General features: G+C 46.4%; 2 protein-coding genes across 3 annotated transcripts in view; one reads left to right on the forward strand and one right to left on the reverse strand.

The window, feature by feature from the left end:
- Window positions 1-13,808, reverse strand: part of NBEA (neurobeachin) — a 451,755-nt gene that overhangs the window by 142,355 nt on the left and 295,592 nt on the right. For both annotated transcript variants that reach the window (XM_041416040.1, XM_041416039.1), the window contains exon 42: window positions 6,765-6,901. In XM_041416040.1, the coding sequence (XP_041271974.1) occupies window positions 6,765-6,901 (137 nt within the window). The remainder of the gene's footprint in view (window positions 1-6,764; window positions 6,902-13,808) is intronic.
- On the forward strand, window positions 2,849-4,288 carry MAB21L1 (mab-21 like 1). The gene has a single exon (XM_041416041.1). It carries the CDS (start codon window positions 2,992-2,994, stop codon window positions 4,069-4,071), a length of 1,080 nt encoding a protein of 359 aa, XP_041271975.1. The 5' UTR covers window positions 2,849-2,991; the 3' UTR covers window positions 4,072-4,288.

Consider the following 13,808-nt stretch of genomic DNA (forward strand, 5'->3'; position numbering starts at 1 on the left):
GGGAAAGGGGCTCTTTGACATTTCCATCCCAAAGAAGCCGCCCCCGACACGGCAGCGCCGGCCTTGTCGAGCCGGCGTCTCCGGGAGCAGCGGCCGCCGCCCGGGGCGGGAGCCAGGGCCGGACTGGGGCCGCCGCGGGCCTTGCCCCGCACCAGTCGGTCCCCGGGACCCGCACGCCGGAGTTGGTCCCAGCTTGTCCGCTTTTCTTTCCCGTGCACAGCCCAGCCGTGCCCTGCTGCTGCCAACTCCGCGCCGGCTCTGAGGGTACGGTGAGCCCGGCATCGCCCCCGGGCCCGAGGGGCGGGCTGGGTCGCGCCGGGCCCCATCCTGGGGCAGTGGGGCGGGATGTGCCGGGCCGGAGAGGTGCCTCCCCCTCTCCGCCCGCGGCCGGGGCCGGTGGCGGTGCCGCCGACCCGGCTCTGCGTGCGCCGGTCGCTGCGGAAGGGGGAAAAGGGAAGAGGGCCGACCTGCGGCCCCGCCGCCGAGCAGGTTGCCCGCGCAGCGGGGGGCAGCCGCCGGTAGGAGCAGCGGTGAGGCGCCGGCCCGTGCCCTCGGAGCCAGCCCGAGCCCCTGGAAGCGCCTGCTCTGGGAAGGCTGGGGCGGCCGGCCGCCGGAGCTCGCAGCGCCGCGGCCGCGCACGCCACCGCCCCGCGGGGGAGGAGAGAGGGAGGGAGGCGGCAGCCCCGGGCCCGGCGTAGGGACGGCGCAGCGCTGCTCGGCGGCCGCTCCGGAGGCACCGGGACCGGGCGCTCTGTGCCGCTGCCGCCGCCGGACTCACCGCGGCCGGGGGGAGGCACGCGTGTCTAAGCGGAGGAGGGAGAAAGCCCGGGAGGAAACTGCCTCCTCTCCGCCCCAAACAGCCACAAAGTGGTCGCCCTTCTACCGGCGGCCAAGGGCTGCCGCCGAAAAGAGGTAAGCTGCTTCGGGACGACCGATCACCTGCAGTTTTTCAGCGACAGCCCCAGCAACTCTTGAGCAGGAAAGGATTCCGGTCGGCTTCCTCCTCGGGAGCGGCACGGGAACACCCATATAACCGCTAGACCGAGGGAGCCAAGCGCACAGTCACAAATTCTCCGCTATGTGCAATAAAGTTGGTCGCATTCGTACGCTGAATAAATGTCGTGAAATGTTCTTTGTGGTGTGACTTCTCAGCGACTGATATCCTAAGTTACTTTAGGAAAAGGTAATCGGTCAGTAGTTTAAAGATTCCAAGCGGTTGTTTTTTGGGTTTTTTTTCCCCATGTATATATATATATATATATATATATATATGTATGTATGTATCGATATAATTTAGGGCTCTCTTAAAGTGAAGCTCAGTAAATGCTGTGAAGCAGAAGAGCTTACCACTCTAGCTTATTTGCAAATAAATGTCCCGATTACCAACACTTAAAGTACCGAAGGCGAAATTTGCTAATTACACATCACAGGCGAAACCCCAAACTGTCAGACAAGCAAGCCAGCATGTTTGCAGTCGCTAGCGTGCCTCCCGTGTGCACATTTACTAAGCGCAGCTTGCTAGCACAGCTCGCTGTACGATAAATCCTCCAGGTTTGAAATTAATAGGTACTTATAGTGCGTCTCGAAAAGCAGCCGAACATCCACTCCTCACAACATACCGGAGAGCAATACCGAATATAAAAACGACGCTAAGAATTGACAAAGGAGATTTACCGTCTGTATCTGCTACTTGATTTTTGGAAGGAACGTGAAAAAGACCTGACAGATATGTTTAGCGATTGATTCTCCCTTCACAAGGTACAAATACAAAAAGCAAGGCAGAGACAATGCCGAAATGCATTAAACCTCAAAATCGATTAGAGCCCGTCAGAAGATCCTTTAAAACAATACAAATCGTGGACTTCTGAGCAATATTTTATTCCAAAGAACACTAAATTTGCCCTGAATCCGCTGCCTTGTTCACTGGCCGGTTCACGAGAGAGAAAAAAAAAAAAAATCCAAACCTACTTCTCGCTTGCAATTACAGACAACTATCAGGAGGAAAAGGACAGTGTGATGTGACGCCGAGTGGGGGTTAATGGATTTACGCCTGTGCTCCTGCCGGAGCGAGCCCGGTCTGTAGCCCCCTAGTTGATGGATGCCCATTAATACACCTGCATGCACGTCCTGGCCATGAGGAGGCATGCAGGGACTCAGTACGGAGCGGCACAGTTTTGCCAAGTCCTCTCGAAACGTCAATACCCTTCAAGTTACACCCAAAGGAGAGCGATTTCTCTTGATTTCCGAGTGTACAGAGAACCGGGGCGGCTTTCTAGCCGGTAACCTTCTACCTTTCTATATGTGCCTGCGTGTGCGTGTGTGTGTGCATGTGGCTGTGTATACATATCTATCTCCTAGAGAGGGATTAATTAGCCGGGTTTGAGCTGAAAGAGGCTGCAGTGACGAGCCCAGTGGCGATTGGCCGCCCGCCTGCCTGGCCCTGCCTTTATAATTTCCACACGAGTGCATTTGGGCTCTTATACAAACCAACAGCCAGCTTCTTCTGACATACACACACGGCACTTTTTTCCACCATCTGATTAACCGCCCTGCATACACACGGTGATTACTACGGGAAAACATAAATAAATACGAAGAGGTTTTATTATTTTGACTACTGGAACCCTCGCTGTGTCTCAGTGCAACTTTTGTTTTTTCTTGCTGCTGAGAAAGGTGCTGCTCTCGATGCTTTCCTCTCACTCACGGACCCTTTAAAAAAAGGGGAAGGAAAAATATCGCCCCCTCCAGTCCCCCGCCCGCTCCCCCCTCCCTTCACCCCCCCGCCACACACACTTCAAGACGGCTGATCTAAAAAAGCAGGAAGAGAGCATCTGAGGAGCAGCAGCCCCGGCGCATTTTGAAAAACATTTGTTACATTTCAGAGTGCGGCAGCCTGTTTCTCCTCTGAAGTTGGCTCCAGCCATAGCAGCCGCATTGGATCCCACAGCCTATTGCGAGACTCCGGTATACAACCCGGATCTCTGCCCCAACATGATCGCGGCCCAGGCCAAGCTGGTGTATCATTTGAATAAATACTACAATGAGAAATGCCAAGCCAGGAAAGCTGCAATCGCGAAAACGATCCGAGAAGTCTGCAAAGTGGTGTCGGACGTGCTGAAGGAGGTGGAGGTGCAGGAACCTCGCTTCATCAGTTCCTTGAACGAGATGGACAATCGCTACGAGGGGCTGGAAGTCATCTCCCCCACGGAGTTTGAAGTCGTGCTGTATTTGAACCAAATGGGGGTTTTCAACTTCGTGGACGACGGCTCCTTGCCGGGCTGCGCTGTGTTAAAGTTAAGCGACGGGCGCAAGAGGAGCATGTCCCTCTGGGTGGAGTTCATCACGGCGTCTGGCTACCTCTCCGCTCGCAAAATCCGGTCCAGATTCCAGACTCTGGTGGCTCAAGCCGTGGATAAGTGCAGTTACAGAGACGTGGTAAAGATGGTGGCGGACACCAGCGAAGTGAAGCTGAGGATCAGGGATCGGTACGTCGTGCAAATCACTCCAGCGTTCAAGTGCACGGGGATCTGGCCGCGGAGTGCTGCACACTGGCCGCTTCCCCACATCCCCTGGCCGGGACCCAACCGGGTGGCGGAGGTCAAGGCGGAAGGCTTCAACCTCTTGTCCAAGGAATGCCACTCTCTGGCCGGCAAGCAGAGCTCGGCCGAGAGCGATGCCTGGGTGCTGCAATTCGCGGAAGCTGAGAACAGACTGCAGATGGGCGGCTGCAGGAAGAAATGCCTCTCCATCCTCAAAACCTTACGGGACCGTCACCTGGAGCTGCCGGGCCAGCCCCTGAATAATTATCACATGAAGACTCTGGTTTCCTACGAATGCGAAAAGCATCCCCGCGAATCGGACTGGGACGAGTCGTGCCTGGGGGACCGGCTCAACGGGATTTTACTGCAGCTCATCTCGTGCCTCCAGTGCAGGAGGTGCCCGCACTACTTCTTGCCCAACTTAGACCTCTTTCAGGGCAAACCTCACTCGGCCCTGGAAAACGCGGCCAAACAAACGTGGCGACTGGCTAGGGAAATACTTACCAACCCGAAAAGTTTGGAGAAACTTTAGAGAGTAACTATAAAACCAGCCTGACCGATAAATCTGCTAATTTCCCGATGAAGTTTAAGATGCCTGTTTGAAAAGTCATATATTTCCACTTGTCAATGCAAATAATATTCTCTTTTAAAAAGGAATATATCTTAGGCTCTTCACAAAGAAAAGCAAATGAGAACAGCAAGCATCGTTCCTCCCCGTCACAGTTTTGCAGTTCCCCGTGAGGGAAAAACAAAAAGAAAGGAAAAAAAAAAAGAAAAAAAAAGTGTGCTACCTGAAAAGGAAAATTGGCCGTAATTTCATTGTGACCATTCTGCCTAAAAGCGGTACCAACGGATTATAACAAAACCCGGTATTTTTATGTAAACCTTCTGTGAGTAAAAGCTATTTGGATATGCCACCTGAACAAACCCTAATGTACCTTTTAATTTGTATCAAATATTGTGATCTCACATTGTCTTTGAAATTGTGGATGTTGGTGTTTTGTGATTTGGTGAACAGAAGTTAAATTGCCATTTTGGATACTTCAAGGACATTTTCTGCTAAAAAGAAGATACCATTTAAAAAGGTAGATTTTATCACGGTACTTTTGTTAATTGTCTTTTGGAGTGTCTGAACTTAACAAGTTTACATTTTTCGTTTCATATATATTGCTTGTTCTATTTCTAACATTCCATAAATATACTTGAAATGTTATTTAAATATATTCAAAAGAAATTTGGATTCTGCTTATATAATAACGCTTGAATATTGGAATTATATATTTGAAAATGCACTTGAAATACACTGGATAATTACTTTTTGTGATTTAGATTTTAATTTCTGTTGCTGATTTATTTAATTACAAGCTAATAAATGAAGTAAAATGCATATGGGTAAGCGTTTCAATATCGGATCAAGTTTTCCACTTGAAAAACCAGAGGCAGCTATGTTTTGTGGATTTTGCCTTTCTGTGGATAGTTGCTTAAATCCTGCAAAGCAGAAAACTAAAGGGCAGAGTCCTAACTTTGCATTTTGAATAGTTTTGTAGAATAGGGAAGTATTGGTTGCACAAACGTTGGAATTTAGCTCCAGATCACCATCAGCAACTGTCAGACACCAGCGTACTTATTAATACAGTTACACTTTTTCAGCCGTCAGGAAAGAAGTCTGTTTTGAAGAGTTTATTATACGGTGAAGTTGTGTTTCTGCTGGCTTTTGAGCAAAGCTCAGGAAACACAACGTATCTGTGAATCAGTGTTTTGAGTGAGCAGTGATCCTGATAAAACTAGCAATTTGGTGCAGGTACTAATAAAGCAGAAAATAAAATTTATAGGTGAGAGCCAGCACCAATAAAGTGAACAACAATATTACTTCTGAACTACAAATCCGTTACGAATGTGATAAGATTGCCAGTTCCACTCCCAGAAATCAAGCCCCTCCACTCCCAGGGCATTCCGAGGGAATAACATGTGCATGCTTACAAAACTGCACGCAATCCAAAGCCGCCCGTGTGTACCGCGCTGCCTGGTACCTCTCAGGATGCATTTCTTTAAAATGGCTTTTAAGTCAAAACGCAAATTAAAAACGCGGATTTTGATTAGGGTCCTAACAGTCAACAAGTGCTGGAAGAGGCCGATCTCCTGTGTGACACCCACTGACAACTATTTCCAGCGGGTGCGCTTTAGCGAAACTGTTATACCCAGAGATTCTGTCAGAAAATTGTTACCGCAGCACTGCGAATAAAGTCCCGAGTTTGACAAACTATTCGCCAAAGAGAAATTACTTCATTACAAACGTATTCAGACGAGGAGTTTTCTGGGACATTATTTATAATATTTCTGCATTTAAAAACCCCAAACCCCAAGGTCTTGGTAAAAGCACCTCTCCTATTTCCTCTCTTCCAACATTTTCCAGAGCAATAGCAAAGAAATACAGCAAGAGCGATAAGAATAAAAAGGCATGCAGACGAGAGGAGCGCCCTGTTAGACACGTTCCTTCCGTCTGCCCCCTCCTCCCCCGCGTGGCATCCCCCGCGCCGTTCCCGCGGGGAGAAAGCCACGCAAAGGTTTCCGCTCAAGTCACGCACCCCTCCCTGCTCTGTTGCGGCTGGGCTGGAGGTTTTCACGGAAGGGAGGGGGAAGTGGGGCGGCGCTGGGGAATTGGTAGTAGTAAATGACTTCAGAAAAAACCAGAGCTTTCCCAGGAACCAAGTCTTCGGTACATATCTATTCTCCCCTCCCCCATTTTCTTTTTTTCCCCCAGAAAACAAGCATTAACTTTCATTTCAGTAGTTGCAAAGTGTTTAAAAAATGCGCCGTATTTTCTTAAGTGGAAACTAACGTTTTTGAAATAACGGGATTCTCCGATAACCTCGGAAGGCGTAAAACCCTCCGCTGTGTCTCGGGAAGGCTGCGGGCTAGGACTGCTGCTCCCTCCAGGGATTTCAGAGCAATTGGCTTAACTACTAAATCTGACCACGTTCATACAAAGGCACCGCGCGAAAGGCTGCTGGAAACCGCGTACGCTGCCGTAATAGAGGATTTAACATCATTAATACATTGCGCTTTTTTTTTTTTTTTTTTTTTTTTTTTTTTTTTTTTTTTTTTTTTTTTTAAATGCAGCGAAAGACGGCAGACAGGAGCGGAGTTTGGAACGAGGGGGCGGCCCCGGCGCACGTGTGCCGGGACGAGGGACCGCGACCGCTCCCGCCCGCCCGCCGCACTCACCTTGGGGTCGATCTTCTTGAAGGCCGAGTCATCCTCATCCACCTCGAAGTAGATCTCTGTGGTGGTGATGGAGAGCGTCCCCTTGGCCACCACCACGGGGGCGATGAGCTGTGCCGGCGTGCTGAGGACCACGGGGCCTGCAAGGCAAGGGCAGCGGCGTCAGGTTGGAGGCGCCCGGCCGGCCCATCCCCGGTGGCCCTTCCCTCCGCCGAGCCAGCGCCCGGCGAGCCCCCTCGTAAACCCAGTTTGTAAATGCCGTGTTTGTTCCCCTCCTGCCCGCGGCCAGCGCTTTGAACTCTGCGGCCGGGGCACAAGCGAGTTTGTGAGCTCCGGGGTTGCGAGATAAATCACAGCAGCGAAATTCAGAGGGGTTAGGGTGAAAAATAGCTGCCTCTTAGAAGAAGGTCCCCTCTCTTTTCATGCCCTTTTGCTCCTCGTTAACGCTATCACTGTTTATGTGCGATAGCGGCGGCTCGTTCCGCACCGCTTCGATATGGCAGGCCAGGGTCCCCGCGGCGGCCGGGCCGGGCCGGGGGCTCAGGGCAGGGCAGCCCGCAGCCCCTGCCCGCCACTCTGACCCTGCGAGGCCTGGGGGCATTATTTTTAAGTCTGGATCCAGACCTCAACTCGGACAAGTAAGGCCAAGTCAGTCAGGGGGTTTTGTTGTTTGGGTTTTTGTTTTCCTTTTTTTTTTTTTTTTTTTTTTTTTTTTTTTGGCACCTATTTCAATTCCCCATGCACATAAAGGCTAGCATCATTAAATACATTTACGGCAAAATAATGTTTGTTTCAACTCGCTGCCGCTTATCCTTTTAAAATTACTATAACAATACTTCGCTCAAATATATTCCTTAACAAGATGCTTTCACGGGCATTGAAAAGATGAGATGGGGAAAACCTATTGTAAAAGGCAGCCTTCTCCACACAAATTGTTAGATTTTAACTCAAGAAAACAAAAACCAAAACAACCCTTCTTTAATCCAAAAGACAAGAGGATCGCTTTTTCACCATCTTATCTTCAATATCAATGCTATCTTCTGTTAAAGCTGACAGCGGCCGTGTTTAGGAAGCTTACTTGCTTCGAAAAAAATATTATGTATGAACTATTCTTCTATATTTAACCACGAAAGCCTGTGGGATAATTTGTATATACATACATAAACACACAGAGCCACATACGTGTACAAACAAGCATCTGAAACACAAATAATACAGCCCCAGTATTGAGAAGCTGGGTACATCACCTGACTGATGCACCTTTTAGAAACTGGCAAGCTGACCATCTCAGGAGGTACTAAACAGTTTGCTTGTCATACGCAGCTAAAAATCTCCCTTGCGATAAGAGGACCCCCACTCAGAGGGCAGAGAGTCGTGAGCCTCCCGCTGCCGTTCCCGGCCGCTCGCCCCTCCAGCCGCGCCGTCCGGGCGCTGGCGCGGCCGAGCCGAGCCCGGGGCTGCGGCTCGCACCGGGGCCAGCGCCTCGGATGCGCCCTCTCCTCCTCCCCCAGCACTGCCCGCATACTGCACTGCCAGCTCTTGCAAGCAGCACTTCAAATTACTCACTTAGCCCAAATTACTCCTGTATCTGCGCATCTAACTGTCATGTTGTTAATGCTTTACTTTACTGTAACACCCAATTTGAGCCCTTATTGCACAATATTTTGTCATTTACGTTGCAAAATAAATAAAGAAGAAGGCAGGGATTGCTGTGCGTACAGGGGGAAGCTAAAACGCACAGTTTCAGTGACAGCTTTCAGCAGCCCAGGGTGGCGGACGGGATAATATTGATACAAACTCTATTTTCTTTCATTTTATTGTTTTCCATCTCCTAATAAACCGAGGTAGCCTCTTGACCCCAGTCAGCTGATCGGAATCACATGCGCCGGGCTTGCCTTGCTGCTCTCCCAGTCTCGCCTCCATCTTCTCTCCCTCCCTTGGCGGTGGGAAAGGAGCCGATCCGAGCCGGGGAAGCCCGGCTGGAGGCTCCGAAGGGCAGGGTGATCGATCCGAAACGCCGCTTTAAAGCCTCATCAATCTTCATCTAGGTTGCTCAAGTAATTACGCCCGATTCTCTTGTACGATTACAAGTGGATTTGGGTTTCTATTCCCCAGGCCCCCTTTCTTTCTGTTTACAGAAGGGGGGTCTGGGCAGCCGGCGGTTCCTTGCCCTGCAGAAGCACTTGCCCTCTCAAGCAGAGCGCCCTACTCCTCCTCTGTCCCTTCTCGGACACACTTGGCCCAGCGCAGGGTGATGGGCTCCCGGGCCTTTGTGCGGGGAGAAAAGCGCCTTCAAAAGACGCGTCCTGGAAAAGACCCGATATTCTATCACTTTAAGGAGGCGTTTGTGGGCTTTGCTGAATCCCAGAAGGAAGAACATCAATTTAATCCAATTACCTCTTTTTCCCTAGTGTTGTGTGGCTGAAATAAAAATAAAGCCACCGCTATTTAATGGCCAAAAGGCCAAACCCTATAATCTGCCATTCAGGCGAAGACAATGGTGCTCCCCGGTTAGCGGGTGATGTGCCCTTGCGACTGGAGCAGGGGGCAGAGCTGCAAAAGCAGGGGTGAACGTGGAGGGAAAGGGAACAGTCACTTCTTAGCCCGTTCCTGAAGGCAGGGGAAATCGGGGATTTCTGGCTTTCTACTCCTCCCGAGAAAAGGCTCCGAGCTCCCTCCCAGACTGGTACCTTGGCATCTGCCCTGCATTCTACTCAAATGACACCCTAGATTTGTTGCAAGGTAAACATGTCAGAGATATCACAATGGGACAAGGAATAAGCATTATCGTACTTTGCAGATGAGAAAAGGTTTTCTTATATATATTTTTTTTTCCGCGGGGGAAAAAAAATCAACTTAAAAAAACCCAAAAAACCAAACCAACAAACAAAAAAAACCCACCAAAAACAAACAAAGGGAAAAAACCAAAAAACAATAAAACAAAATAAATAGCAGTCACATTATGGGATTTCAGGAAAGGGGATGTTCAAACTAAGTTTAAAAATATCTTTACAGACTTTTTCTCTTCTTAAAGCACAAAATGAAAAAAATAATCGGTATTAGCAGTGTTTCATTTTTACACTTGTCCTTTGGAAATCTCCAATTACAACTTGCAATTCCATAGCATGTTTAAGGAGCACTGAGTCTTTTTGTTGTAGCCTTCAGGGAGCAAGCCAGCCACTGAGAGAATACGAAATTAATCCACTACAGCTATAGAGAGAGAGGATTATGTTTTAATCCCCTTTGGGATAGTATCTGGATTTTAAGGATCCGATATTAAAATGTTTACATAGAGCATAATCAAAATAGTGCAGATTTTCCATATGGCACCGAGCTATCGGGAAGCTCTGGGTCTCCTTCCCAAACCCAATTGATAATCTAATGAAACAAAAGCTGAGCACACCTGAGCCAAGAGCCGCGGGACGGGCTCATTCGCATTCGGGAAGGATAACGAGCTTCGGCTCCAGCCTCCGCCCGGCCCCTCGGCCGTGGGGAGCTGCGCTTTTCCAGGGGATGTAAATATTTATTTCCAGCGCGGCTGCGGCCCCGGAGAAGGCCGGGGCCAGGGCCGTGCTGCCCGGGGGAGAGGCAGCCTCAGCAGCGGCACCGGGGATGCTGCCGGGCGCTCCCCGCGCAGCGCAGGAACCGCGGGCGGCACCGAGGGCGATTCCCTTCCCGCTCCGGGGGAAAAGCCAACCTGTGGCTGCTCGCTTCGCCCAACAAGCTGGTGATTGTGGTGGGGACCCATGTCTAGGGTGCTTGTCGGCTCTTGGGACTGTAAGCAAAAGCATCTCTCTCTAAGGTTCGTTTCAATGCCTCTTCCACACCTCTCCGAAGCTATCGGGGCGACCGCAACAGAAAGCAACCTACCAGAGAAGTTCTGGCCTTAAAACGAGTCCAGAAATCACTTCAGACACACAGGTCTAGCAATCTATTCAAATGGTGATTTTTCCCTTTTGCCTGATCCCTGTGGTCAAGCACATGTGACTTACATTTCTAAAATAAACTCTACCACACATCTACCTTTTAAAATAATATTTTCTTTCCAAAAGTAAATAATTGTGAAATTAGAAGGTCCCAGTGAATAAAAGCAGAATGTAACTTCCTGCTCCCCTGCGTAATTTTTGTTAAACAGAGACTTCATTCCCTGTTCTTGTAACTTAGCTTTTGTATTTTTCCAGTTCAAGTAAAGCAAATCAAATCAAGTGAAAAGTTCTATTAGGTTTAAAAGTTTGTTATCTGCTAATGGAATATCAGTAAAATTACACCTCTTAAAGAAAGCTGCTAAAGAGTGGTATTTTGAACTTATTATTTCATATATTTTCATTTTCATAAATTGCCATTTTTAGCTGTAAGAGCTAAACACGTGTTACATTCATAGGCCTGAAAATTACACTGGAGGTATATTTGCTAAGAAGACTGGGCACAATTACCCTCCTAAGGAGGGAGAGGTATATGCTTTTATATGCTGAATTATGAAAAAAGACATTTACCTGCCACAGGCCTAGAAGTCTAACTTTTAAAATAATATTTTGGTGATTACCCATAAACAAAAAAGTATTAGCTGGGACAAGTACTTTGAAAACATATCCAATCAGCTCAACCAATTTAATTTTACAACCTGCTGGTGATTACTCTGAAAAAAACCAGGTGGGTGTTGGCATATTTAATTTTTAACTGATACTGGTTTAACAGAAAAAGCATATAGATCTTTTTCATATACATATATTCAACACAGATTAACTGAAACCAATACTTTCACTATGTAATATAGTTTGCATAAATTAAATTTTGTAATTTGATATGACACAAACAAGAATTTTGGATAATAAGAATAATAACTAAAAATCACTCACAAGATACCTAAAATAAGACAACTGAAATTTCCTCAGCACTTTAACTGTAAAGCCAGGTGTATTTGGCACTGAGTTGTATTTGAAATGTATAAAAATCCTTATACTTAAAAAAACCAGATGTAACGCATGCACAAGCACACAAAAACTTCGGTTTCTTGAAATGAAAGCCACATAGCATGGAAGTAGAAAGAAGTATAGGTACTAGGATCCTTTGGGAAAAGCTCTTTAGTCTGAAAAATATTTCAACCATTTAACATCTAATATAACACATGCAGTGTCAAGTAAATAACAAGTAAACAAGGTAAGATTCCTAAACAATTCACATAATTTAGTCTATTTTCGTTCCCATTGTTATCATAAATTTGATTCAAACTACCCTTTAAAAAGATTTCTGCAGTAAATATATTGAACTTACATGAGGATGGCTGCCCCCAATTTGTTCTCCGCTATAGCAAATACTTGAAAGCAGTAACTTCACTGAAGCCAAGGCCCTTATAAGATGCACATATACAGCTCCCTTTATTCATTACTTTCAACAGTTTAATTAAAGATAATTTGCACAACTTTTTAAATGCAAAAACCAGAATCTAAGGCTAAATACGACTATAATCTTGGTCTTCTCTTCCACCACTGAATAATATCCCAAATCCATTTCCCCTCTTTTCAGAGATATCCAAGCTTATTTTGTTGGCTTTTTACTCCTGCACAATCATATGTTTCATATTGTGAGAGAGGGATTGACTTTTTTTTTGTTTGTTTAAATGTCATAGCCAGTGCGGATAGGCCCTGATATTCAAGATTTTCCCTACTTTTCCCCCCTTTCCTTTATAAAGCACGTAACACTACTACTACTAACATCAAAGATCGCTTAAATGGTCTTTTTTCAACAACGACTAAACAATTACAGCAATTCAATTGTCTTAAGTGGTTGCAATAACAGCAAGCAAATGTGTTTGATTAAAAAGAAAATGTAAATAAAAACAATCTTGCATATAATAACCATGAATAAAATAGTAAGAAAGAATTACATAGTTTTGATGAGTTTGTGAAAATAGTTAAATATAGTGTTGCTTGAGAAGAAAAAAGTAATTTTATCTCGAACATATACATACTCACCTATATATTTGAATTAAGTGACGTATGCACCTTCACGGGTAAATTATTATTATTATTTTAATTCTATACCATCCTGGTCTCATTAAAAGAAAAATATTAAATAGTACTTCTTCCCAAGGGAAAACATGCCTCCCAATATTCCTAGGAATAACTATTTCTTTATACCATTCCAACTGTGATAGAAAGCAACCACTTAATAGAACAGTTAGAGAATATGCAAAGACAAACTCAACAGGAAACCAAACTCATCCTTACTGAACCACTGAAGGTCCCGTGGAGCAATTAGCTGTGTGTTTAACTGCCCAAAGTAACTCAGAAACACAACATTTGCTCCCTTTTGCAGGTAAAGTCAGATTTACTCTGTGGCACACATGAGAACTCCTGAATGTGCTGACGTTCTGAATGGCTTACATGGCTTTAGAGTTTTTCCAGGACATGTCCAAGTGCCAACCTCCCAGACAATCAGGTATTAATAATAGTCAAGACTCCCCCTAATGATTTACACCTGGCCAGAAATGTATATATTTGGAATAGGGACCTCACTAGTGCAATGCACACATTTGCAACTTCAAAATTAGATTCATAGAGTGTGCTCTGCCTGAAGCTATACCTTGGAAGGACTGAGTAAATTAAGATGGTTTAGAAACATAAGAACTTGATTGTTAAGCAGTGCATCCAGATGTGAGTATTCTACACTGATGCAGTAGGATCTGCACTAGCTCCCTCCTCATTCTCAGGTAAAATTTAAGATACTTTTTCAACCTAGAAAACCTTAAGTGATGCTGAACACACTCACATAAGCAACAATTTTTATCTCTGGGAGCGTCACTACAGCTAGCTATTTAATCGAAAAGTAACAGAAAAAAATACCTTAGAAAAGCATATTTAATGTTCAAAAGAATAACACGTTTAATGTTCATTTAAAGAAGAAAGGAGAAAGCAGAGATAAAAGCCTGATACAATGCTATGCCACTGAAACAGGAACTCGAGCTAATGACTCAGGAACACAAGGGATCAAATCCCAGATGCCAGTCTGAGCAAACCAGACTTGACAAGTATCTTATACAGTCCAGTC

The sequence above is a fragment of the Onychostruthus taczanowskii genome, unplaced genomic scaffold (genome assembly GCF_017590055.1).
Source record: "Onychostruthus taczanowskii isolate IOZ18803 unplaced genomic scaffold, ASM1759005v1 scaffold50, whole genome shotgun sequence".
In the NCBI taxonomy this organism is placed as follows: Eukaryota; Metazoa; Chordata; class Aves; order Passeriformes; family Passeridae; genus Onychostruthus; species Onychostruthus taczanowskii.